Source organism: Mauremys reevesii, linkage group 25 (assembly GCF_016161935.1).
Source record: "Mauremys reevesii isolate NIE-2019 linkage group 25, ASM1616193v1, whole genome shotgun sequence".
In the NCBI taxonomy this organism is placed as follows: Eukaryota; Metazoa; Chordata; order Testudines; family Geoemydidae; genus Mauremys; species Mauremys reevesii.
In genome coordinates, this window is record NC_052647.1 from 13,046,007 (window position 1) to 13,068,149 (window position 22,143).

General features: G+C 70.3%; 2 protein-coding genes across 3 annotated transcripts in view; both read left to right on the forward strand.

Moving 5' to 3' along the window:
* LOC120390945 (collagen alpha-1(XI) chain-like) overlaps window positions 1-122 on the forward strand; it is a 34,307-nt gene extending 34,185 nt beyond the window's left edge. Inside the window, exon 42 of the mRNA XM_039514046.1 lies at window positions 81-122. The gene's annotated coding sequence lies outside the window, so the exon portion shown is untranslated. The remainder of the gene's footprint in view (window positions 1-80) is intronic.
* LOC120390953 (collagen alpha-3(V) chain-like) lies at window positions 89-20,578 on the forward strand. Of its 2 annotated transcripts, XM_039514076.1 has the most exons (25): window positions 89-188; window positions 737-844; window positions 1,546-1,599; window positions 1,865-1,918; window positions 2,384-2,491; window positions 2,977-3,030; window positions 3,528-3,581; window positions 4,243-4,296; window positions 4,761-4,814; window positions 5,070-5,177; window positions 5,782-5,835; window positions 6,265-6,318; window positions 10,826-10,879; window positions 11,185-11,238; window positions 11,538-11,645; window positions 12,083-12,136; window positions 12,210-12,263; window positions 13,574-13,681; window positions 15,071-15,106; window positions 15,573-15,626; window positions 16,001-16,250; window positions 16,466-16,578; window positions 18,115-18,183; window positions 18,330-18,566; window positions 19,465-20,578. In XM_039514076.1, the coding sequence occupies exons 2-25, from the start codon at window positions 752-754 to the stop codon at window positions 19,609-19,611; spliced, it is 2,079 nt and encodes a 692-aa protein (XP_039370010.1). In that variant the 5' UTR covers window positions 89-188; window positions 737-751; the 3' UTR covers window positions 19,612-20,578. The 2 variants fall into 2 exon arrangements, with proteins under 2 accessions (XP_039370010.1, XP_039370011.1); XM_039514077.1 differs by lacking the exons at window positions 89-188; window positions 737-844; window positions 1,546-1,599; ... (7 more) ...; window positions 5,782-5,835; window positions 6,265-6,318 and adding exons at window positions 8,911-9,286; window positions 14,118-14,171.
* Window positions 20,579-22,143: the final 1,565 nt, after the last annotated feature.

Here is a 22,143-nt window from a genome sequence, read left to right on the forward strand (position 1 = left end):
GTCTCAGTGGGGTTGGGGGGGGACTTCCATGGGGGAATTGGGGGCACAGCACCCCTCAGCCAATGTGCAATTCTCCCCAGGGCTCCCCCGGCGAGCGAGGCCCCTCAGGGGCAGCTGGAGGCATCGGGCTGCCAGGCCATGGGGGGGAGCAGGGCCCCCCTGGTCCCGCTGGGGAGAAAGGCGCCCAGGTAAGTGCTGGCCGCTCCTGTCGGGGCTGCACTTAAACCTTGACACCCGCCCCCCCGTGGGGCTCTTGGATGGGGGCAGTGAGAGTGCAGCAGTGGGGCTGCACCTTTCGGGGGGGTTGGTCTCTGCCCCGTGGGGTGGGCTGGGGGGAGGGGGTTTGTCTATGACCCGTGGTGTGGTGTGGGGGAAGGGGGTGGGTCTGTGCCCCGTGGGGTGGGGTGGGGAGGGGTTTGTCTCTGTCCCGTGGGATGCGGGAGGGGGTCGGTCTCTGCCCCATGGAGTGGGCTGGGCGGAGGGGATCGGTCTCTGCCCTGTGGGGTGTGGTGGAGGGAGGGGGTTGGTCTCTGTCCCGTGGGGTGCGGGAGGGGTCGGTCTCTGCCCCATAGAGTGGGCTGGGGGGAGGGGGTCGGTCTGTGCCCCGTGGGGTGCGGTGGGGGGAGGGGGTTGGTCTCTGCCCTGTGGGGTGGGCTGGGGACCCTGGGGGGAGGAGGTTGGTCTGTGTGGCCCCCCACTGACCCTGCTTTTGGTTGCTCCCTTTTCTGCCCCACAGGGCGAGAGGGGCTCGATGGGCCCTGCCGGGCGTGATGGGATCCAGGGGCCCAGGGGCCTGCCAGGCCCAGCCGGACCCCTGGGCCCCGCAGGCGAGGACGGCGACAAGGTAGGTGGGATGGAGCATCGCGCCGAGCTGGGGTCTCCAGCGACGGTTCCTCCGGCGATGGGGACGGTTCCCATGGCGATGGCTGGTTTCTGGGAGATGGTTCCCCCAGGGGTGGTGGGTTCCCTAGTGACGGTTCCCGTGGTGATGGCTGGTTTGTGGGGGATGGTTCCCCCGGTGATGGCGGGTTCCCTGGTGACGGTTCCCATGGCGATGGCTGGTTTGTGGGGGATGGTTCCCCCAGCGGTGGTGGGTTCCCTCGTGACGGTTCCCGTGGCGATGGTTGGTTTGTGGGGGATGGTTCCCCCGGTGATGGCGGGTTCCCTGGTGACGGTTCCCGTGGCGATGGCTGGTTTGTGGGGGATGGTTCCCCCGGCGATGGTGGGTTCCCTGGTAACGGTTCCTGTGGCGATGGCTGGTTTGTGGGGGATGGTTCCCCCAGCGATGGCGGGTTCCCTGGTGACGGTTCCCATGGTGATGGCTGGTTTGTGGGGGATGGTTCCCCCAGCAATGGTGGGTTCCCTGGTGACGGTTCCCATGGCGATGGCTGGTTTGTGGGGGATGGTTCCCCCAGTGATGGCGGGTTCCCTGGTGACGGTTCCCATGGCGATGGCTGGTTTGTGGGGGATGGTTCCCCCAGCGATGGTGGGTTCTCTGGCGCGGGATCCTCAGAAGGTCTCATCAAGGTCTCTTTGCCTTTGCAGGGGGAGCTGGGGGGCCCCGGACAGAAAGGGAGCAAGGGGGACAAGGGGGAGGCGGTAAGTACTGGGGGCAGTGCTGGGGGTCACTGTGGGGCCCTGACTGGGCCCTGCCACCGGGCTCCTCGCACCCAGCTCCGGCGCGGCGTGAGCCGGGGGTGGGACGGGGTCTGAGGAGGAGGCAGGTGGAGACAGGGGAGGAGTGTAGTGGAGGACTCGGAAGGGGCTGGAGATGCTGGGGGGTGAACAGTGGGGCAGGTAAGGGGGCGGGGGGCTGGTTTAGAGGCTGCTTTTGCCCCAGCTCTAAATCTGCTTCTCCCACCAGGGCCCACCGGGACCGACCGGTATCCAGGGACCCATCGGGCACCCCGGCTCCGCGGTGAGTATCTGGGGAGCGCCCAGCTGGCCCCCTGGGCCCCTCAGCCCAGTCACCTCCCAACTGCTCCCCTCGGCCTCCCGCACACCTGCCCCCCGTGCCCCACTAGTGCCCAGGGCCTGTGTCTGACACTCCCGGGAGACCCCTCCTGCCCCAGTGTCCTGCTGCGTGACCCCCCCCCCCAGCTGTGTGACCCTCCAAACTGCGTGATTCCCAGCTCTGCCCCCCCCCGAGCTGCGTGACCCCCCCCAGGCTGCGTGACCCCCAGCTCTGCCCCCCCGAGCTGTGTGACCCCCTCCATGAGCTGCGTGACCCCCCATGAGTTGCATGACCCCCCCAGGCTGCGTGACCCCCAGCTCTGCCCCCCCACGAGCTGCGTGACCCCCTCAAGCTGCGTGACCCCCAGCTCTGCCTCCCAGGAGGTCTCTGCACTGGCAGGCGCTGACCCCAACCCCTCTGGCCCTGCAGGGAGTGGACGGAGAGCCCGGCCGCCGCGGGCAGCAGGGGATGTTTGGCCAGAAGGGAGACGAGGGGACGCAGGGATTCCCTGGCTTGAGCGGCCCTGTTGGATTGCAGGTAGAGACGGGCACCGGGGCGTGGGTGGGAGCTAGGCTGGGCTGGTGGGGGCTGCGGGCGGGAGTGAGGGGCACCGGCAGTGCTGGCGGGGAGCCCAGGGCTGGGCTAGCAGGGGCTGCAGGTCGGGAGTGAGGGAGGGAGCCCAGGGCTGGGCTAGGAGGGGCTGCGGGTCGGGAGGGAGGGAGCCCAGGGCTGGGCTAGGAGGGGCTGCGGGTCAGGAGGGAGGGAGCTCAGGGCTGGGCTAGCAGGGGCTGCGGGTCGGGAGTGAGGGAGGGAGCCCAGGGCTGGGCTAGCAGGGGCTGCAGGTCAGGAGTGAGGGGCACCGGCAGAGCTGGGGGGGAGCCCAGGGCTGGTCTGGCAGGGGCTGCGGGTTGGTGCCAGCAGAGCAGTTTGGGAATAGGCCTGCGAGCTGGGGGGGGCCTTGTCCCAGGAGGGGTCAGGCAGCCCCTACGCCCCCAGTTAACCCCCCGTATGGTTCTCCGCAGGGCATGCCGGGCCCGCAGGGCGAGAAGGGTGAGAGCGGAGATGTCGGCCCCATGGTATGAGCTCCCCCCGCCCCTCAGCTCCCCCTCGCCCCCTCCTCCTCTCAGCTCCTATAAGAACATAAGAGCGGCCAGACTGGGTCAGACCCAGGGTCCACCCAGCCCAGCGTCCTGTCGGCCGACGGGCCAGTGCCAGGTGCGCCAGGGGGAGTGACCAGAACAGGGGATCAGCAAGTGACCCAGCCCCTGTCGCCCATTCCCAGTGTCTGGCAAACAGAGGCTGGGGACCCATCCCCGCCCAGCCTGGCTAATAGCCACTGATGGACCTGCCCTCCAGGAACTGATCTAGTTCTTTTTTGAACCCTGTTCTAGTCTTGGCCTTCACAACTTCCTCTGGCGAGGAGTTCCACAGGTTGACAGTGCGCTGTGTGAAGAGCTTCCCCTGCCCCTCCGCCTCCCCTCAGATCCCCCTCCCGCCCTTCCCCGAGTGACTGTGCCCGTTGGGTGCCCCGTACTCCCTGACTCTAACTGCCTGTCCGTTCCCCTCTCTGCAGGGCCCCCCCGGGGCTGCGGGGCCGCATGGGGCGCAGGGACCTGCCGGCGGCGAAGTGAGTTCTCTGTCCATTCCGGGGGGGGGGGGTGCTGCCGCCTGCCCTGGGGCGGGGAGGGGCGATTCCAGGGGCAGGGGGTGTCTGGGGGGCAGGCACAGCGAGCCCCACTCCCTGGGAGGGCACAGCCCCTGTGGGGGAAGGAGTTTGTGATGATGAGTTTGTAGTTGCCAAAGAATCCAGAGGTTCGAGTCCCATGTCCATGTGCAGGGGGCTCCAGCCAGTGACTGGGGGTCTCAGTCCTTATGGCTGAAGGTTTCCCCCTCTTGGAACCCAGAGCAGCTCGGAGATGAAGCAGGATCGTGGCCCAGGGTTTTTATACATTTCCAGCCGCCTTTGGGCCTGAGGAAACAATCGGCCTCACTCTCCTTCTCCCAGCCGGCCTGGCCATGAGCCCAGGGGGATGTACCCAGGAAAGGGGTCAGATGCGGGTTACCCCAACTGCAGAGAGACCCAGACAATAACACTGTTCCCTCGAGTGTCTTCCTAAAATCAGAGCTCTGGCGATAGCCGAGACTTGTCGCTGCCACCCCAGGCCCTGAGCACCCAGCTCCCTTCTGCCTCTGACGCTGCGGCTGCGTTTCCCAGCCCGGTCGGGCAGGTCAGGGGGCGAGTTCATTCACTTTCTGGCCCTGTGTCACCCCCCACCCCCTGTCCCTAGGGCCCCCAGGGGATGCCAGGTGGAACGGGTCAGCCAGGCGCCGTCGGGGACAAGGTGAGTGTGTGTGGGGGGGCACTGGAGCTGATGCTGGGACCCCAGCTGGGACGGGTGCATGGGAACCTTCCGCCCCCAGAGCCAGCTACGTGCCCCCTCCCAGCAATGTCCCTGCACACCCCCGTCCCCTGTGCCAGCCCCCCTCCTCGGGACAGGGCCCCCTCCCCCAGCCCAGCCCTCTCCCCTGTCCAGCTCTGGACTCTCCAGGGCAGTTCTGCATAGTGAACCCTGCAGTGGGGCCACAGCCCCCCTCCCCTCTCCCCCCCCGAAGGAAAATGAACACTCGGGGGGGGGGGCAGTACAGTGCAAGTGGGGAAACTGAGTCACTCATAGTTTCCATATACATTTCACAGAAATCCCCCCTTCTCTTTCCTGCCTCCCCGGCCTGGCGGGGCCGGGCCCATCAGCTGGGCCAGGCAGGGGGCAGAGCGCGGGGCTCACTCTGCTCTTCTCTCCTTGCGCAGGGGGAGCCGGGCGAGGCGGGAGACCCCGGGGCACCCGGGGAGCCGGGCCGGCCGGTAAGTTCTGGGACCAGGGACCGGGGCCTCCCGGCAGCGTGCTGAGGGGTCTGGGGGCTGGAAGCGAATTGAGGGTGCCTGGCCCTGCCCTGTGGGAGTCCAGCCCAGCACCCTCCTGCGGCAGCTCGGCCCACGGGTTAACGCCTCACTGTCCTGTGTCCACCGGCCCCACGCGGGGGAAGCAGGGCCAGTGGGGCAAACTCCATGGGACGCTGCCCCCCCAGTGCCAGCCCTGACGCCCGTGTCTCCCTGCAGGGCGCGAATGGGGAGCTGGGGGAGAAAGGGGATTCCGGGCCGTCGGGCGCCGCTGGGGCCCCGGGCAAGAGGGGGCCCCCAGGAGAGGACGGAGCCAAAGGCAACCTGGTGAGTGCAGCAGGGCTGGGGGGGCACTGCATGGGGGGGCACTGCATGGGGCCAGCGTGGGGGGGTCACAGCATGGGGGGCTCTGCATGGGGCACTGCATGGGGCCAGCGTGGGGGTCACAGCATGGGGGCTCTGCATGGGGCCAGCGTGGGGGTCACAGCATGGGGCTCTGCATGGGGGCACTGCATGGGGCCAGCGTGGGGGCACTGCGTGGGGCCAGCGGGGGTATCACAGCATGGGGGCACTGCATGGGGCCAGCGGGGCTGGGGGGGGGTCACAGCATGGGGGGCACTCCATGGGGCCAGCGGGGGGGGGGTGTCACAGCATGGGGGGCACTGTGTGGGTCCAGCGGGGAGGGCACTGCTTGGTCCAGCGGGCTGGGGGGCACAGGAGGGGGCCAGCGGGCTGGGGGTACTTTGTGGGGCCAGGAATAAGGGGAACGGGGGCGTGACTTCACTGCTGACACCTGCCCTCACCCAGTCCCCCTCCCAACACACCCACCTCCTCTCACACCCGCCCAGCCCCCAGTTGCCCCCACTCCCCTGGTGTCCAGGCCTTGGGGGGGTCTCTCGGGCTGTGGCTCACGGACCCTTTCTCCTTGCAGGGCCCCATCGGCTTCCCTGGCGACCCAGGCCCCCCTGGAGACCCCGGGGCGCCGGTGAGTACCCCTGCTCGCCCCACATGGCTCCAGCCCATCCTGACAGGCCCGGGCCCCCTGTGTCCCCCCAGAATGTGCCTGCAGACAGCGACTGGGCCCCCGGCCCCCGCGGCCCAGCTGTGCTGCCCCACATGAGGGGGGCAGGGGAGTTCAAGGGGCTGCCCCAGCACGTGGCAGCATCAGCCCAGTCCAGCCAGGCCCTGGGGGGTGGGGTCTGTCCAGGACTCCTGGGTTCTATCCCCAGCTCTGGGAGGGGAGTGGGGGCTAGTGGGTGGGGTGGGGTGTGGGGGCTGGAGCCAGGACTCCTGGGTTCTCTCCTTGGCTCTGTTCCCAGGACGGGGGCAGTGCTGAGCCTGGGGCAGCCCCTTGATTGCCAGTGGGGGGGTGACTCTGGCTGGGCCAGGGCACTAACCCGTCCCATGTGCGCAGGGCCTGGACGGAGCCCCTGGGGAGAAGGGTGACGGCGGGGACCCCGGCATGCCGGTGAGTGATGGCAGCAATGGAGGCGGGGAGGCCCACGCTGCACGGGCACCGTCTCCTACCACGGGCTGGAAGCAGCACCCAGAGCCCCTGAGGGAGAGGCCCCGGGCCCCCTAACAGAGGGGCCAACAAGTGATGGGGGGATGGTGTCACAGATCCCTGGCTCTGCGCTGAGCCCCGGCTTTCCAGCCCCCTGGCAGGAGCCCCTCGGCCTGCCAGAGCCCCCGGGGGACCCGCTCTGCCCGCAGGCCTGGCCACGCGTCTCACCGCCTCCGAGGCTGAGCCTCTGGGCTCCAGCCCTCCTGCTGCCCGCCCGGAGCTCTGCCCCGGGGGTCCGGCTGAGCCCCACGCCTGACCCAGCCCTGGCCCCTCTGCAGGGACTCAGCCAGGACTGGCAGCGGCCCCCGGCCGCGTTCCCCAAGCAGAGACGGGCTCCTTAGCCCCCGGCCCCGGGACGGCCCCCGGTTGGCGGCCCCGGCTCTCGGCTCCAAACGGCCCCGGGAGGAATCCCCCTCAGTGCCCTGGTGAGGGTGATGCTCCCTCTCACTGGGGTCAGGCCCCCGACCCCCCCACCTCTGAGCCGTCAGCAGCCCGGCTCTCCCGCTGGCTTGTCTAGGAGGGACACAGGCTGGCTGCTGGGGTGGGGAGCAGGGAAGAGAAAACACGTCTACGTTTGGGACATGACTTGTATGGAGCATCTCAGCTGTAGCTCTGCCTGTGCGAGGCCGGACCTTGTGCTGTTTGCGAGGCCAGGGCGGAGAGCAGGGAAAGGAAAGACGAACCCGCAGGGACAAAGCAGGGCAGGGGAGGCGGGTGAGTGGGGCCAGCCAGGGGCTGAAGGTTGGATGTCTTCTGAGCCCGCTCCACCCTGTCCTGTCTGGGTCCCTGCGCCAGCCGGCCTGAAGGACACAAACCAGTCACCTGCCCACGGTCACCCAGCCCCCCAGCCCCGCCCTGCCATGGGCCACCACGTCGTGGAGTTTCTTTGTGTTCAGAGTGAACGTCAGCTGCCCCCAGGGCGAGATCCCGGAGTTCTCTAAAAACGTCCACGCAGTGCGCAGCATCAGGCACAGAAACGAGCAGGGCGTTGGGAACTGTTAGCAGAGGGACAGATAATAAGACAGAAAATATCCTATTGCCTCTATATAAACCCACGGGACGCCCACACCCGAATACTGCGGGCACTTCTGGTCGCCCCAGTATGGATCAGCTTCCATATGAGGAGAGATTAAAATGACTGAGACTGTTCAGCTTGGAAAAGAGACGAGTAAGGGGGGATATGGTGGAGGTCTATAAAATCACGTCTGGGGTGGAGAAAGTAAATAGGGAGAAGTGTTATTTACTCCTCATAACACAAGAACCAGGGGCCTCCAAATGAAATGAACAGGCAGCGAGTTTAAAACAAACACAAGGCAGCATTTCTTCACACAACGTGCAGTCCACCTGTGGAACTCACTGCCAGAGGATATTGTCACGGACTCACAGATCGTGCCCACTCGTGGCCCCATGCGGTCCGTGGGGAGGGGGTGCCCCTTTCAGTGCGACAGCCCTTCTCGGGGGTCCCCTCTCTCTCGGGGTCAGGCCCCTCCACCTCCTGGAGCCGCACCTCTCTGAGCCTCAGCACGTCTGTCTCTGCCGTGGGCCCCTCAGGGAGTCCCCTCCCTCTGCACCCCCCAGGCCTCCTCACCCCCCAAAGGGTTGATGCAACCCTGCTCTCTAGACCGGAGTGACTCTCAGCCAGCATAAAACAGGAGGGTTTATTGAAAGTTGAACACAGCACAGGAAACTCTCCGGGCCTCAGGCCTGGCCTCTCTCAGCCCAGCACATCCCAGTCTCCCTGCAGCCAGGGGGGCTCTGCCTGCCCCCCCGCTCCAGCCCCGAGCCCCCTGCTCCCCAGCTGGGCCTCCGACATCCCCAGCCCCAAGCCCCCTCTGTCCATTGGCTTCTCTCCAGGGAAACAGGCAGGCCTGGGTCTCCCCTCCTCTCAGCCCCCCTCTGGCCCCTCTGGCTGGGCAGGTCACCGGGGTCCTCTCCCCGCAGCCCATTGTCCCCCACTGGCCAGAACCGGCTGCGACTCCCGAGCTGGGTCTCCGGGTCACCAGGTCACCAGTCGCTGGGGTCTCCATCCTCCAGGCCATCGGCCGGGGTCCCGAGTCCCTCTCCGGTCCTGTGTCCCAACAAACTCCCTCTCCCCTCCCCTCGTTAAACCAGTAACACCCGGGGACACTGAGTCCCACCCCTCTGCCTGCAACCCCCTGGAAAACCAAGGAAAACACAGGAAAATCCCCCAGTTTGTCACAATTGTGAAGGCCAAGACTATATCAGAGTTCAAAGAAGAGCTAGATAAGCTCATGCAGGACAGGTCCATCCATGGCTATTAGCCAGGGCTGATGCCTCTGTTTGCCAGCAGCTGGGAATGGGCGGCAGGGGACGGGTCACTTGCTGATTCCCTGTTCTGGTCACTCCCTCGGGGGCACCTGGCGCTGGCCCCTGTCGGCCGACAGGACACTGGGCTGGATGGACCCTGGGTCTGACCTGGTCTGGCCGTTCTGAAGGAGCCGAGTTGTATCTGGCTCTCAGCTGTTGTCAGTGATGGGTTCGGGGCCGGGTGGCTCGCTGGCCGTTAGGGCATGGCCGAGGGCAGGTGTTTTCTGTAGCTGATGAAATGAGGACCTGTCGCGAGATGCCCGTCGCGTCTCCGGCCTGGCTCGAACAGACGGCTCCTGTCGTAGGCCTTGGATTCAGGCAGGAGGTTGATAAACTGGAGGGGGTCGGAGAAGCTGCCCTAGAGGGAGAGATGCCAAGAGCTCGATGTGTTTGTGGCACCAAGACGGCCAGGCTGGGGCACCCTGGCTCTGCGAGGCCGGTCCAGCCTCGGGGCCGTGTGCAGAACAGGATCCGCCCGGGTGCCGGAGCCTGGGCTGCCCCGGGACCAGGTGGTGACCAGCCGCTGATGCAGCTGAACAGAAGGGTGAGGGGTGACGATCAGCGCCGGGTGGGTATTTACACGGGGCTCCCCCCCTGAACACGCTCCAGGCTGGCGGGGGCAGCCAGACATTCAGGCTGCAAATGAGACTTACCCGGGAGCGTGATTAGCCCCTGGGCCCGTCCCAGGGGCCGGGCGGCTCCTCCAGTGCTGGCAACGCGTCAGTCCGCCTGGGTGGCTGCAGGTCTCTGGCCGGGCTGGAGTCGGACGAGATGGGCCCAGCCTCTCACCTGCCCTCCTGGGCTCTCAGCGTCCCTGCGCAAGGCCAGGAGAATCTCCCTCTGGCTGTGGCTGCAAGGGGTCTATGTCCTGTCCAGACGCGCGCACCTCCCCTCTCCTGCACCGCGTAACCCTTTCCACCCTCTGCCACAGTGCAAAGTCCAGAGGGTGCCCAGCACCCCTAACGGAGAGACCCCTGGGCGATGGGGGGGTCCTCTGGGTGCCCAGCACCCCTAACGGAGAGACCCCTGGGCGATGGGGGGGACCTCTGGGTGCCCAGCACCCCTAACAGAGAGACCCCTGGGGGATGGGGGGGGACCTCTGGGTGCCCGGCACCCCTAACGGAGAGACCCCTGGGCGATGGGGGGGTCCTCTGGGTGCCCGGCACCCCTAACGGAGAGACCCCTGGGTGATGGGGGGGACCTCTGGGTGCCCGGCACCCCTAACAGAGAGACCCCTGGGCGATGGGGGGGGACCTCTGGGTGCCCGGCACCCCTAACAGAGAGACCCCTGGGCGATGGGGGGGTCCTCTGGGTGCCCGGCACCCCTAACAGAGAGACCCCTGGGCGATGGGGGGGACCTCTGGGTGCCTAGCACCCCTAACAGAGAGACCCCTGAGCGATGGGCGGGACCTCTGGGTGCCTAGCACCCCTAACAGAGAGACCCCTGGGCGATGGTGGGGTCCTCTGGGTGCCCGGCACCCCTAACAGAGAGACCCCTGGGCGATGGGGGGGTCCTCTGGGTGCCTAGCACCCCTAACAGAGAGACCCCTGGGCGATGGGGGGGACCTCTGGGTGCCCAGCACCCCTAACGGAGAGACCCCTGGGCGATGGGGGGGTCCTCTGGGTGCCCGGCACCCCTAACAGAGAGACCCCTGGGTGATGGGGGGGACCTCTGGGTGCCTAGCACCCCTAACAGAGAGACCCCTGTGCGATGGGGGGGGACCTCTGGGTGCCCGGCACCCCTAACAGAGAGACCCCTGGGCGATGGGGGGGACCTCTGGGTGCCTGGGACCCCTAACACAGAGACCCCTGGGCGATGGGGGGGTCCTCTGGGTGCCCAGCACCCCTAACAGAGAGACCCCTGGGCGATGGGGGGGACCTCTGGGTGCCCAGCACCCCTAACAGAGAGACCCCTGGGCAATGGGGGGGACCCCTGGGTGCCCGGCACCCCTAACAGAGAGACCCCTGGGCGATGGGGGGGGACCTCTGGGTGCCCGGCACCCCTAACAGAGAGACCCCTGGGAGTGTGGGGCCCCCTACTGCCAGCCCCAAGGCTCCTACTGACCACGTGGTTTGTGTGCAGGGCCCAGCAGGCGCTTCTGGGGAACCGGGTCCCCCCGGTCCCCCAGGGAAGAGGGTGAGTAGGGGCTGCCAGTGGGGTCATGGCTCTTGGGGGAGGGGCCCAATGGGGTCAGGGATCTGGGAGGAGAGGCCCAGTGGGGTCACGGATTGGGGGACAGGCTAATGGGGTCAGGATCTGGGGGGAGGGGCCCAGTGGGGTCATGGATTGCGGGACAGGCTAATGGGGTCAGAGTCTGGGGGCTATTGGGATCAGGAGGAGGGGATTGGGGAGGGCCCCAATGGGGTCAGGGATGGGGGGATTGGGGGACAGGCTAATGGGGTCAGGGATGGGGGTGACTCACTCGCCTTCTCTCTGTGCAGGGTGCGGTGGGGCCAGCCGGGCGCGAGGGTCGGCCGGGCGAGAAGGGCGCCAAGGTAAGGGGACCCCTCCAGCCCCCCAGCCCTTCTGGTGCCTCGTCGCCGGTGCTGCCAGGCCTTGTCCCCCCCGTCCTCCCCCCGTGAGAGCGGAGCTGCCTCTGGGGCTGTGCTGAGCCGGCAGCCAGGGGCCTGGGTGGGGGGTCTGGGGGTCTGTGTGCTCGGGACACCTGCCCCTGGGGATGGGCTGAGACCCCCACAACTCGATTCACACACGCCCCCCCCGCCCGGGAGGCAGTGAGACGGGGATCCCTGCCTGGTGCCCGGGCTCTGACGCGGCCCTTTCTCCCCCTGCCCAGGGAGAGCCTGGCACAGAGGGCCCCCCCGGGAAGATGGGCCCTGTGGGGGTGCAGGGCCCCCCTGGCCGGCCTGGCTCAGAAGGTCTGCGCGGGATCCCCGGTGCAGCCGTGAGTGCCAGCCTGGGTGGGGCACGATGGGGGGTGGGAGGAGCAGGGCAGATGAGCGAGGGGGCGGGCAGCAGGGGGCTGGGCGGGTGCGGGTGAGCGAGGGGGGCGGGTGGCAGGGGGCTGGGCGAGTGGGGTTGAGCGAGGGGGGGCGGGCGGCAGGGGGCTGGGCAGGTGGGGGTGAGCGAGGGGGCGGGCAGCAGGGGCTGGGCAGGTGGGGGTGAGCGAGGGGGCGGGCAGCAGGGGGCTGGGCGGGTGGGGGTGAGTGGGGGCAGGCCAGGAGAGCCGGATACGAGAATCGGGGGGCGCTTGGCAGGTGGGGTGACCCCATCTGGCTCTGGCGGGGGGTCAGGGACTCACCCTGGGGCTGGGGGGGTCGGTTTGGGGGAGCCATGTCTCCTCCCCCCCGTTGTTCTCTCATCACTGTGTTTCCTCCCCAGGGGGAGCAGGGCCTGCTGGGGGCCCCAGGGCAGGCAGGGCCGCCGGGCCCCACGGTGAGTGACTCCAGGGGCAGGGCTGGGGGGCAGGGCTGGGGCACGGAGGGTAATGGCCTCTTGTCTGTCACAGGGCCCCCCAGGTTTGCCCGGCCTCAAGGGAGACCCCGGCTACAAGGGTGACAAGGTGAGTGGGGCCCCATGGGGGGCCGGCCCCTCCCCCTCCCTGCTCAGCCCTCCCCCTCCCCTTGCTGCCTGGCATGACCCCTCCCCCCAGTCCCCTGCAGGCCCAGGAATTGCCCCCCCACACTCAGAGCCCCCCCTTGCTCCTGGGATCTGCCCCCAGTTGTGAGCTCCCCCCCCCCACCGCCCCGCATGGGGCCTGTGCTGGGGCCGCTGCTGCCAGCCCCACAGCCAGCGCTGCCCTCGCTGGGGGGCTGGGGGGGTCGGGAGCTGCCAGCGCCCCGGGGGGGGGCCGGACTCCTGGGCTCAAGTCGTGGGGGTGGGGGGGGGGCGCCTCCAGCTGGGGCCGTTCGTTTGTTTATTTTAATGTGTTGCCCCTGCGTTGAGGGGCCAGGCTGGGCGCTCGGGCACGGTCCCCTCGGGTCCCACTCAGAGCGCTCGCTCGCTCACCCCATGGCGGGACCCCAGGGACCACAGGGCCCTGCCCCCACTCCCAGCCTGCCTGGGGCCAGGGGCGGCGCGCCGTGGGGGGCGCTCTGGCGGTCGCCGGTCCCGCGGCTCCGGGGGACGTCCCGCAGGCCCGTCTGCGGAGGGGCTGCTGGTCCCACGGCTCTGGGGGACGTCCCGCAGACGCGCCTGCGGAGGGGCCGCCGGTCCCACGGCTCCGGGGGACGTCCCGCAGACGCGCCTGCGGAGGGGCCGCTGGTCCCACGGCTCCGGTGGAGCATCCGCAGGCCCGTCTGCGGGACGTCCCCCGGGGCCGCCTGCCGTCCCCCCGCGGGACCCCGCCCCAAGCGCGCGCTTGGCGCGCGGGGGTCTGGAGCCGGCCCTGCGTGGGGCACAGGCGGGCACAGAACCCGGCAGCCCAGGGAGCCGGGACTCAGCAAAACGTCCAGTTTGGGGGAGGGGGGGATCCTGAGTCCTGCCCCCCCACCCGTCCCAAATCAGGAGACTGAGCAGCCTCCAGCTGCCTGGCCTCCGACTCCCCCCGCCCCATAACCGCCCTCGCCTGGTCTCTTTGGTCCCAACACCGGGGGGGGGGGGGGATGGGTTGTCAGGTTACAGTCTGGCCCCCACTGCCTGTGCCGAGGGTACTTACACCTGCCCCGTGGGGGTCTCTGCAGGGTCACACACCCGTATCCCCCCAGCAGTACATGGGGAAACTGAGGCACACACAGTGTTCAGAGAAAACATTAAGAACATTCCCACTTCGGCACCCCGTGTTCACACCCCTGCTGAGAGCGGGGTCCCGCAGGACAGCCCCCCCAGCTCTGTGGGACAGCCCCCCCCCAGCTAAACCCTCTGCCCCCCCAGGGTCATGCCGGGCTCATCGGGCTCATCGGCCCCCCAGGGGAGATGGGGGAGAAGGGCGACCAGGGGCTGCCTGGCAACCAGGGGGCCCCAGGGCCCAAAGGAGAGGCTGTGAGTATGTGGGGCTGGGGCAGGTGGGTGGGGGGCTGAGGCAGGATGGGGGGCTGCGTGTGAGGTGGGGGGGCTGCGTGTGGGTGGGGGGCTCAGGCAGGATGGGGGGGCTGCGTGTGAGGTGGGGGGGCTGCGTGTGGGTGGGGGGCTCAGGCAGGATGGGGGGCTGCGTGTGGGTGGGGGCTCAGGCAGGATGGGGGCTGCGTGTGAGGTGGGGCTGCGTGTGAGGTGGGGGCTCAGGCAGGATGGGGGCTGCGTGTGAGGTGGGGCTGCGTGTGGGTGGGGGCTCAGGCAGGATGGGGGGCTGCGTGTGCCCCCCCCTCTCCCCACGCTAGGGACACACGTCTGGCTCTGCACTGTCAGCAGTGGGGCCCCCAGGGCCGTCGATCAGCGTCTGGTCACGGGGAGCGGAGCTGACACGTCCCTTTCCCCGCAGGGCTCTGCCGGCCCCATTGGCCCCCCGGGCCCCCCTGGATCCCCTGGGCTTGCGGTGAGTATCACACGGGCGCTGGGCCCGCCCCCTCCGCCCCCAGGGGCCCTCACCCGCCCCTCCACGCCCGGGACCTCTCGCCCGCCCCTCCACCCCAAGGTCCCTCGCCCGCCCCTGCGCCCGGGGCCTCTCGCCGCCCCGCACCCCGGGGCCCCTCGCCCGCCCCCTCCGCACCCCGGGGCCTCTCGCCCGCCCCCTCCGCGCCCCGGGGCCCCTCTGTCACGGAGTGTGGGGGGCACAAGGTCCCGCACCCCCGGCTCCCTGCGATCCCCCAGGACTCTCCGCCAGCCAGTCACACAGCAGGGTTATTAGCCGACAGGACACAGGCCAGGCCAGGTCTTGCCGGCACAGACAACAGGACCCCTCGGTTAGGTCCCTCTGGGGGCAGGAGGGGGGCAGGGAGGCCAGAGCCCCACATCTGCCCCCACTCCTGGTCCCCAGCCAGCCCCAAACTGACACCCCCCAGCAGCCCCTCCTCTTTCCCGGGCCAGGAGGTCACCTGAGCTCTTTGTTCTCCTTTAGCCTCCCCTGGCAGGGGGAAGGGCCCGGCCAGACCGCGTGTCGGCCATTGATGCACCCGGGCCCTTTGCTCTGCAGCAACCACCCCCCCTAGAGACTTGAGAAATCCGTAGGGGAAACTGAGGCACACACAGTCTTCAGAGGAAACATTAAGAACAGTCCCAGTTCGTCACCCCCTCGCCCGCCCCCTCCGCACCCCAGGCCTGGGCACACGCACCCACCCCCAGCAGGGCGCCCCCGGCCTGTCCGTCTGCCTGCCCCAGGGGGGGCTGGAGACCCCCAGTGCCACCCAGAGACCCCTGGAGAACGGCCCCCACCCCGGCCCTGGCGCCGGGACCCCCCAGCACCCCCGTCGCTCACCCCTCCCATTCTCTCCACAGGGGCCGCTGGGCCAGAAGGGCTCCAAGGGGTCGCCGGTGAGTACCCAGGGCAGGGACTGAGGCTCCAGGAGGGGCGGGGAGCGAGAGGGGGCAGCCCCCAGACCACAGCAGGAGAGGGTCCCTGCATGGGAGCTGAGCCACCAGATCCCCCTCCCCACAGAGCCCTGGCTCCCGACCCATGTGAGCTCTTCGGAGCCAAGGTCTGGGGGCTGCAGGTGCGAGCCCTGCTGCAGGGGGGCGATGGGGAGGGGAGGGGACTGCAGGGGGGCGATGGGGAGGAGGGGACTGCAGGGGGCGATGGGGAGGCTGTGGGGAGGAGGGGGCTGCAGGGGGCGATGGGGAGGCTGTGGGGAGGAGGGGCTGCAGGGGGCGATGGGAGGCTGTGGGGAGAGGAGGGGGCCGCAGGGGCGATGGGGAGGCTGTGGGGGAGGGGAGGGGAGGGGGCTGCAGGCGTTTCTGGCTGGCCGGCTCCATGCTCTGACCCTCTGCCCTTCCTCTGCAGGGAGCCCTGGGCCCCCGAGGAGACACAGGACCCCCAGGGCCCCCAGGGCCACCGGTGAGTGCTGGGGGGCCGCAGGGAGCTGGGGGGCCGCAGGGGGCAGCGGGAGCTGGGGGCCGCAGGGAGCTGGGGGGCCGCAGGGGGCAGCAGGGAGCTGGGGGGCCGCAGGGGCAGCGGGAGCTGGGGGCAGCAGGGAGCGGGGGGGCCGCTGGGGCAGCGGGGAGCTGGGGGGCCGCAGGGGGCAGCAGGGAGCTGGGGGGCAGCGGGAGCTGGGGGGCCGCAGGGAGCTGGGGGGCCGCAGAGGGCAGCGGGAGCTGGGGGGAAGCAGGGGCCGGGGGGCAATGGGGGGCAGGGGCCCCCAAGCCTGGGCATGGGGGTGGGATCCCGTTTGTCCGTCCCAGAGGCCCCTCACCCCTGCGTCTCGGCCCCAGGGCCGCCCGGCGGAGCCGCGGGAGCCGCTGCCCGTGGAGGGGGGCCGGAAGAGGCGCCGCGAGGCGGAGGCGGAGCAGAGGGACCTGGCGGGGCCCCCCGGCGCCGTGCCCGAGGGGCTGGAGGAGGTGTTCGCCTCGCTCAGCTCCCTGCGCACCGAGGTCGAGCAGCTGAGACGCCCCCTGGGCACCCCCGAGAGCCCAGCCCGCGTCTGCAAGGAGCTGCAGCTGTGTCACCCCCACTTCCCTGACGGTGAGCCCCCGCCGGGACCCTGGGGGGCTGGGGACCCCGGAGTCCGGCTGGCTGGCTGGCTGGCGTGGGTGCTGGGGAAGGGGGGGTCTGTGCCATGCCCACGCCAGAGGGTGAGACGGGGCTGCCCCTCAGGCGAGGGGTAGGCGGCCGGGGTTCGCAGGGACCAGCCTGGGGAAGGCGCCTGTGGCTGCCCCCCAACCTCTCCCCTCCCCCAGGCGAGTACTGGATCGACCCCAACCAGGGCTGCGCTGGAGACGCCTTCCAGGTTTTCTGCAACTTCACCGCGGGTGGCGAGACCTGCCTGTTCCCAGATAAGAGATTCCAGAGTGTGAGTGGGGGGGGGGCCGGGCTGGGGGGCAGGGGCTGCGGGTCGGTTGTGTGGGGCACCGGCAGAGCTTGGGGGGGCAGGGCTGGGCTGGCAGCGGCTGCGGGTCGGGAGTGAGGGGCACCGGCAGAGCTGGGGGGCAGGGCTGGGCTGGCAGGGGCTGCGGGTCGGGAGTGAGGGGCACCGGCAGAGCTGGGGGGGGCAGGGCTGGGCTGGCAGGGGCTGCGGGTGGGGAGTGAGGGGCACCGGCAGAGCTTGGGGGCAGGGCGGGGCTGGCAGCGGCTGCGGGTCGGGAGTGAGGGGCACCGGCAGAGCGGGGGGGCTGGGCTGGGCTGGCAGGGGCTGTGGGTCGGGAGTGAGGGGCACCGGCAGAGCTGGGGGGCAGGGCTGGGCTCGCAGGGGCTGCGGGTCGGGAGTGAGGGGCACCGGCAGAGCTGGGGGCAGGGCTGGGCTATCAGGGGCTGCGGGTCGGGAGTGAGGGGCACCGGCAGAGCTGGGGGGCAGGGCTGGGCTAGCAGGGGCTGCGGGTCGGGAGTGAGGGGCACCGGCAGAGCTCGGGGCAGGGCCGGGGTAGCAGGGGCTGCGGGTCGGGAATGAGGGGCACCGGCAGAGCTTGGGGCAGGGCTGGGCTAGCAGGGGCTGCGGGTCGGGAGTGAGGGGCACCGGCAGAGCTGGGGGGCAGGGCTGGGCTATCAGGGGCTGCGGGTCGGGAGTGAGGGGCACCGGCAGAGCTGGGGGGGCAGGGCGGGGCTAGCAGGGGCTGCGGGTCGGGAGTGAGGGGCACCGGCAGAGCTGGGGGGAGCCCAGGGCCGGGCTAGCAGGGGCTGCGGGTTGGGAGTGAGGGGCACTGGCAGAGCTGAGGGGGGCAGGGCTGGGCGGGCAGGGGCTGCGGGTCGGGAGTGAGGGGCACCGGCAGAGCTGGGGGCAGGGCTGGGCTAGCAGGGGCTGCGGGTCGGGAGTGAGGGGCACCGGCAGAGCTAGGGGCTGGGCGGGGCTAGCTGGGGCTGCGGGTGGGGTGTGAGGGGCACGGGCAGAGCTGGGGGGCAGGGCTGGGCTGGCAGGGGCTGCGTGTCGGGAGTGAGGGGCACTGGCAGAGCTGGGGGCAGGGCTGGGCTGGCAGGGGCTGCGTGTCGGGAGTGAGGGGCACTGGCAGAGCTGGGGGGCAGGGCTGGGCTAGCAGGGGCTGCGGTTCGGGAGTGAGGGGCACCGGCAGAGCTGGGGGAGCCCAGGGCTGGGCTATCAGGGGCTGCGGGTCGGGAGTGAGGGGCACCAGCAGAGCTGGGGGGGCAGGGCTGGGCTGGCGGGGGCGGGGGGGCGGGCGTGAGGGGCACTGGCAGAGCTGGGGGCAGGGCTGGGCTAGCAGGGGCTGTGGGTCGGGAGTGAGGGGCACCGGCAGAGCTGGGGGCAGGGCTGGGCTAGCAGGGGCTGCGGGTCGGGTGTGCGGGGCCCCGGCAGCGGTGGGGGCAGGGCTGGGCTGGCAGGGGCTGCGGGTCGGGAGTGAGGGGCACTGGCAGAGCTCCGTCCCCTCTCGCCCCCCAGGTCCGACCGGCTGCCTGGAGCAAGGAGACGCCGGGGAGCTGGTACAGCACCTTCAGGAGGGGCAGGAAGGTAGGACGGGGCCGGGGGGGCTGGGCCTGGCGTATCTGGGGGGGTTGGGGGGGTCGCAGGGCACTGGGGGGGCTGGAGGGGAGGAGGTGGGGGGCAGCTGGGGGGGTCCCTGGCTAAGGCCGTGTGCCCGGTTCTCCCCCCCCCAGTTCTCCTACGTGGACGCGGACGGGAACCCGCTGGGCGTGACTCAACTCACCTTCCTGCGGCTGCTCAGCGCCGGCGCCCGCCAGAGCTTCACGCTCAGCTGCCAGGACTCGGCCGCCTGGTTCCACGCCGGGGCCGCCAGCTACGCCCTGGCCCTGCGCTTCCGGGGGGCCGACGGGCAGGAGCTGGGGCCCAACCACCCCGCGGCCCCCGTCCACGCCCTGCACGACGGCTGCCAGGTGAGCCGGCCCGGCCCGCCCCACGGATCCCCCCTGCCTGCCCCACGGATCCACGGATCCTGCCCCACGGATCCCCCCGCCTGCCCCACGGATCCCACCCCCTGCCTGCCCCACGGATCCCGCCCCACGGATCCACTCCGCCCCCCCCACGGATCCCCCCCGCCTGCCCCACGGATCCTGCCCCACGGATCCCCCCCCGCCTGCCCCACGGATCCTCTGCCCAGTCCACGGATCCTGCCCCGCCTGCCCCACGGATCCCCTGCCCGACCCACGGATCCCGCCCCACGGATCCCACCCCTGCCTGCCCCACGGATCCCCTGCCTGATCCACAGATCCTGCCCCAAGGATCCCACCCCTGCCTGCCCCATGGATCCCACCCCCTGCCTGCCCCACGGATCCCCCCGGCCCGATCCACGGATCCCGCACCACAGATCCTACCCCCAGCCCGATCCACGGATCCCACCCCACAGATCCCCCCCGCCTGCCCCACAGTTCCTGCCCCACAGCCCACAGCCCTGGGATTGGGACTGAGTGACCTGGCAAGGCACCTTCCGGCCTGGCCGTGCCGTTCCCGTGGGGGAGCCTCTCCAGCCTGGGCCCTGGGGAATCCTGTGCCCCCTACAGGGAGGGGTCTCAAGGGGCTGCAGTAATTTCTGGATGGTCCCTCTGGCCATGGCTCAGTGGCAGCCCCCAAGGCTGCCCCTCCCCCTGGGCTGCTGGCTCCTCCCCCCTGGCTGCTGGCCCCTCCCGCAGGGCAAGGCTGCCCCTCCCCCTGGCTGCTGGCTCCTCCCCCAGGCTGCTGGCTCCTCCCCCAGGCTGCTGGCTCCTCCCCCAGGGCAAGGCCCCTCCCCCAGGCTGCTGGCCCCTCCCCAGCCCTGACGCTGCCGTCTCTCTGCAGCTGCGCCAGGGCCAGGCGCGCACGGTGCTGGAGGTGAGATCGTCCCGCCCGGAGCAGCTGCCCCTGACCGACGTGGCCGTGCCGGACTTCGGAGCCGCCAACCAGAAATTCGGCTTCGAGTTGGGCCCCGTCTGCTTCACGGGCTGAGGGCGCCGGCTGGAGCCCCCCCAGGGACGCTCCCGGGGCCAGGCTGCCCCCCATGGGGCAGAGATCTCTGGGGAGCTGCTCTGGACTGCCGGGGGGGCGGCTCCCAGGGCCACGCTGACCCCCCCACAGGTGCCCCCTCCTCGCTGTCTCCCGGGCGCACTCAGGACTCAGACTCACGCCCTGGCCCCTGCCGCTGGCCCCCCCAGCCCGAGCCCAGGGAGCCCCGCGGGACGCCCAGCCCTATTAATGCTGCAGGCCCCCCCTGGGGCCAGTGCTGTGGGGCGGGCGGGCGGGCACCTCTTTGTGGCCTGAGCAGGGAGCAGGGCACGGACTGAGCCCCCCGTGGTGCTATGATGCCCCCCTCGGAGCCTCTGTTAGCAACGCACTGGACATGTCTCTAGGCCGAGCAGCCCCCCCAGAATGCCCAGCTGGGCGGGAGGGGCCCTGGGGCAAAGCAGCCCCCCCGAGACTCCAGGACGCCCAGGCAAGGGGCCCGATTGGGGGATCCAGGCCCTGCCCCATTGAACAGAGCAGGGCAGGTGCCCCCCAGCAGGGAGAGGCCTGGGCAGCCCACCCTGCTGCTAAAGAGCCTACGTCCGCCCGGGGCTGGGAGGGGCTGAGAGCTGACGCCCCCACGGAGACGCCTGGGGCTCAGGGTGGGGCTCCGGACACCCCCCTTGGCCTCCCCAGTGGGGTATCGATCCCGGCCCCTCGGCACGAGGGTGAAGCTGGAGCCTCTGGAGCCAGGGTACCAAGGACCCACCCCCAGTGGTAATGGGGGCAAGGATCCGGCACCCCCCACACAAGGCCCCTCGGGGTGGAGCCCGAGGGCAGCACTGGGGGGTGGGGGTGAGAGACCCAGACCTTGCCCCCCCTCACCGGGCCCCCCATGTCTGTTCTTACCCATGTCACTGCATCCAGCCGTGTGGTGCCAGCACGGATACTGTACGATAAACGAACCTGTATGTAACCGCAGTGCCTGGCGCCTCTCTCTGCCCCTGCGCCCCACGCCTGCCCCACGCCTCTGAGCTGCCAGAACCCCCCAGCGCTGCCCCACGCCTGCCCCACACCTGCCCCACACCTCTGAGCCCCCGCAAGCCCCCACCACTGCCCCATGCCTGCCCCACAACTCTGAATCGCCAGAACCCCCCACCGCTACCCCATGCCTGCCCCACACTTCTGAGCCCCAGGAACCCCCCACCACTGCCCCATGCCTGTCCCACACCTCTGAGCACCAGCCCCTGGCCCATCTCTGAGGCTGGTCCCACCCTGGGGCTGGGCCAGAGACGCCCCGTTCCTGACACCACTCTTCCCCGCCGGGCCCTGCTGCCCTGGGATGCAGGGAGCTCCTCTCATCGCCCATGGCAACGGGGACCAGCAGCCTCTGTAACTATGGCAACCGTTGCTGGCCTGCTGAATGGAGAGGCCTGTGGCTGTCTCCCCCCACCGTGTGCTGAGGGGGGCCCACTAGGCTCTGCTGGTGCCTCTCCCGACCCACAGCCTCTGCCAGCCCAGCTCTGCCGGTGCCCCTCACTCCCGACCCGCAGCCCCTGCCAGCCCAGCCCTGCCCCCACCCCCAGCTCTGCTGGTGCCCCTCACTCCCGACCCGCAGCCCCTGCTAGCTCAGCCCTGGGCTCCCCCCAGCTCTGCCGGTGCCCCTCACTCCCGACCCGCAGCCCCTGCTAGCCCAGCCCTGCGGGGGGGGGGTGCTGGGAGGAGACACCGGTGCCTCAGGGCTGTGAACCTGAGCGCACACATACACACCCCCAGTCGGGAAGGGCCTGGTGCTGTCTCCCCCCCCGCCGGAGCTGCCCCCCCCCCAGAGGGGACTCGCTGCGAGCGAAGCGACAGGCTGTAATTAATGCTAATTGCCCCACATGCCGATAGCGCTTCACCCTCGCCCGGCTCAGTGCCAGCCTGCCCCACCCCCACCCCGTGCTGGGGGGCTGGGGGGGCTATTGGGGGCAGGCAGTTGCTCCGGGGGGGAGGGGGAGTGCTGCCATCAGTCGCTGCTCCCTGAGTGACCAGGTGGGGGGGCCCCGCCTGGGGGGAGGGGGCTGGGGAGGGCCTCGTGCTGAGGCCCCAGTGGGGGGGTCACTATTTCCCCATGGTTGATGGGGTGGGGGCATCCCAGGTCAAGATTTGTATGGACAGAGGCTCCATAGGGCAGGGAGGTCTCCTTGGATGCTCAGGGAATGACTCACATCTGTGGAGCAGTGTGTGGGGAGCCAGCCTGCGTCCGTAGGGCAGTGCGGGGGGGACGGCCTGCGTCTGTGGGGCAGTGCGGGGGGGCCGGCCTGCATCCGTAGGGCAGTGCGGGGGGGCCGGCCTGCGTCTGTGGGGCAGTGTGTGTGGGGAGGTGACCTGCATCCATGGGGCAGTGTGTGTGTGGGGAGCCGGCCTGCGTCCGTAGGGCAGTGTGCGGGGGACGGCCTGCGTCTGTGGGGCAGTGAGGGGGTGGCCTGCGTTCGTGGGGCAGTGCGGGGACGGCCTGCGTCTGTGGGGCAGTGAGGGGTGACCTGCGTTCGTGGG

What these genes read in the sequence shown, in the direction of transcription:
- LOC120390953 (XM_039514076.1), top strand. Translation starts at nt 752, where the DNA reads ATGGGCCCTGCCGGGCGTGATGGGATCCAGGGGCCCAGGGGCCTGCCA. An exon ending in ACGGAGCCAAAGGCAACCTG is followed by an intron (nt 5,178 to 5,781) that starts GTGAGTGCAGCA and finishes TTCTCCTTGCAG; the next exon opens with GGCCCCATCGGCTTCCCTGG. An exon ending in CCGGCTACAAGGGTGACAAG is followed by an intron (nt 12,264 to 13,573) that starts GTGAGTGGGGCC and finishes CTGCCCCCCCAG; the next exon opens with GGTCATGCCGGGCTCATCGG.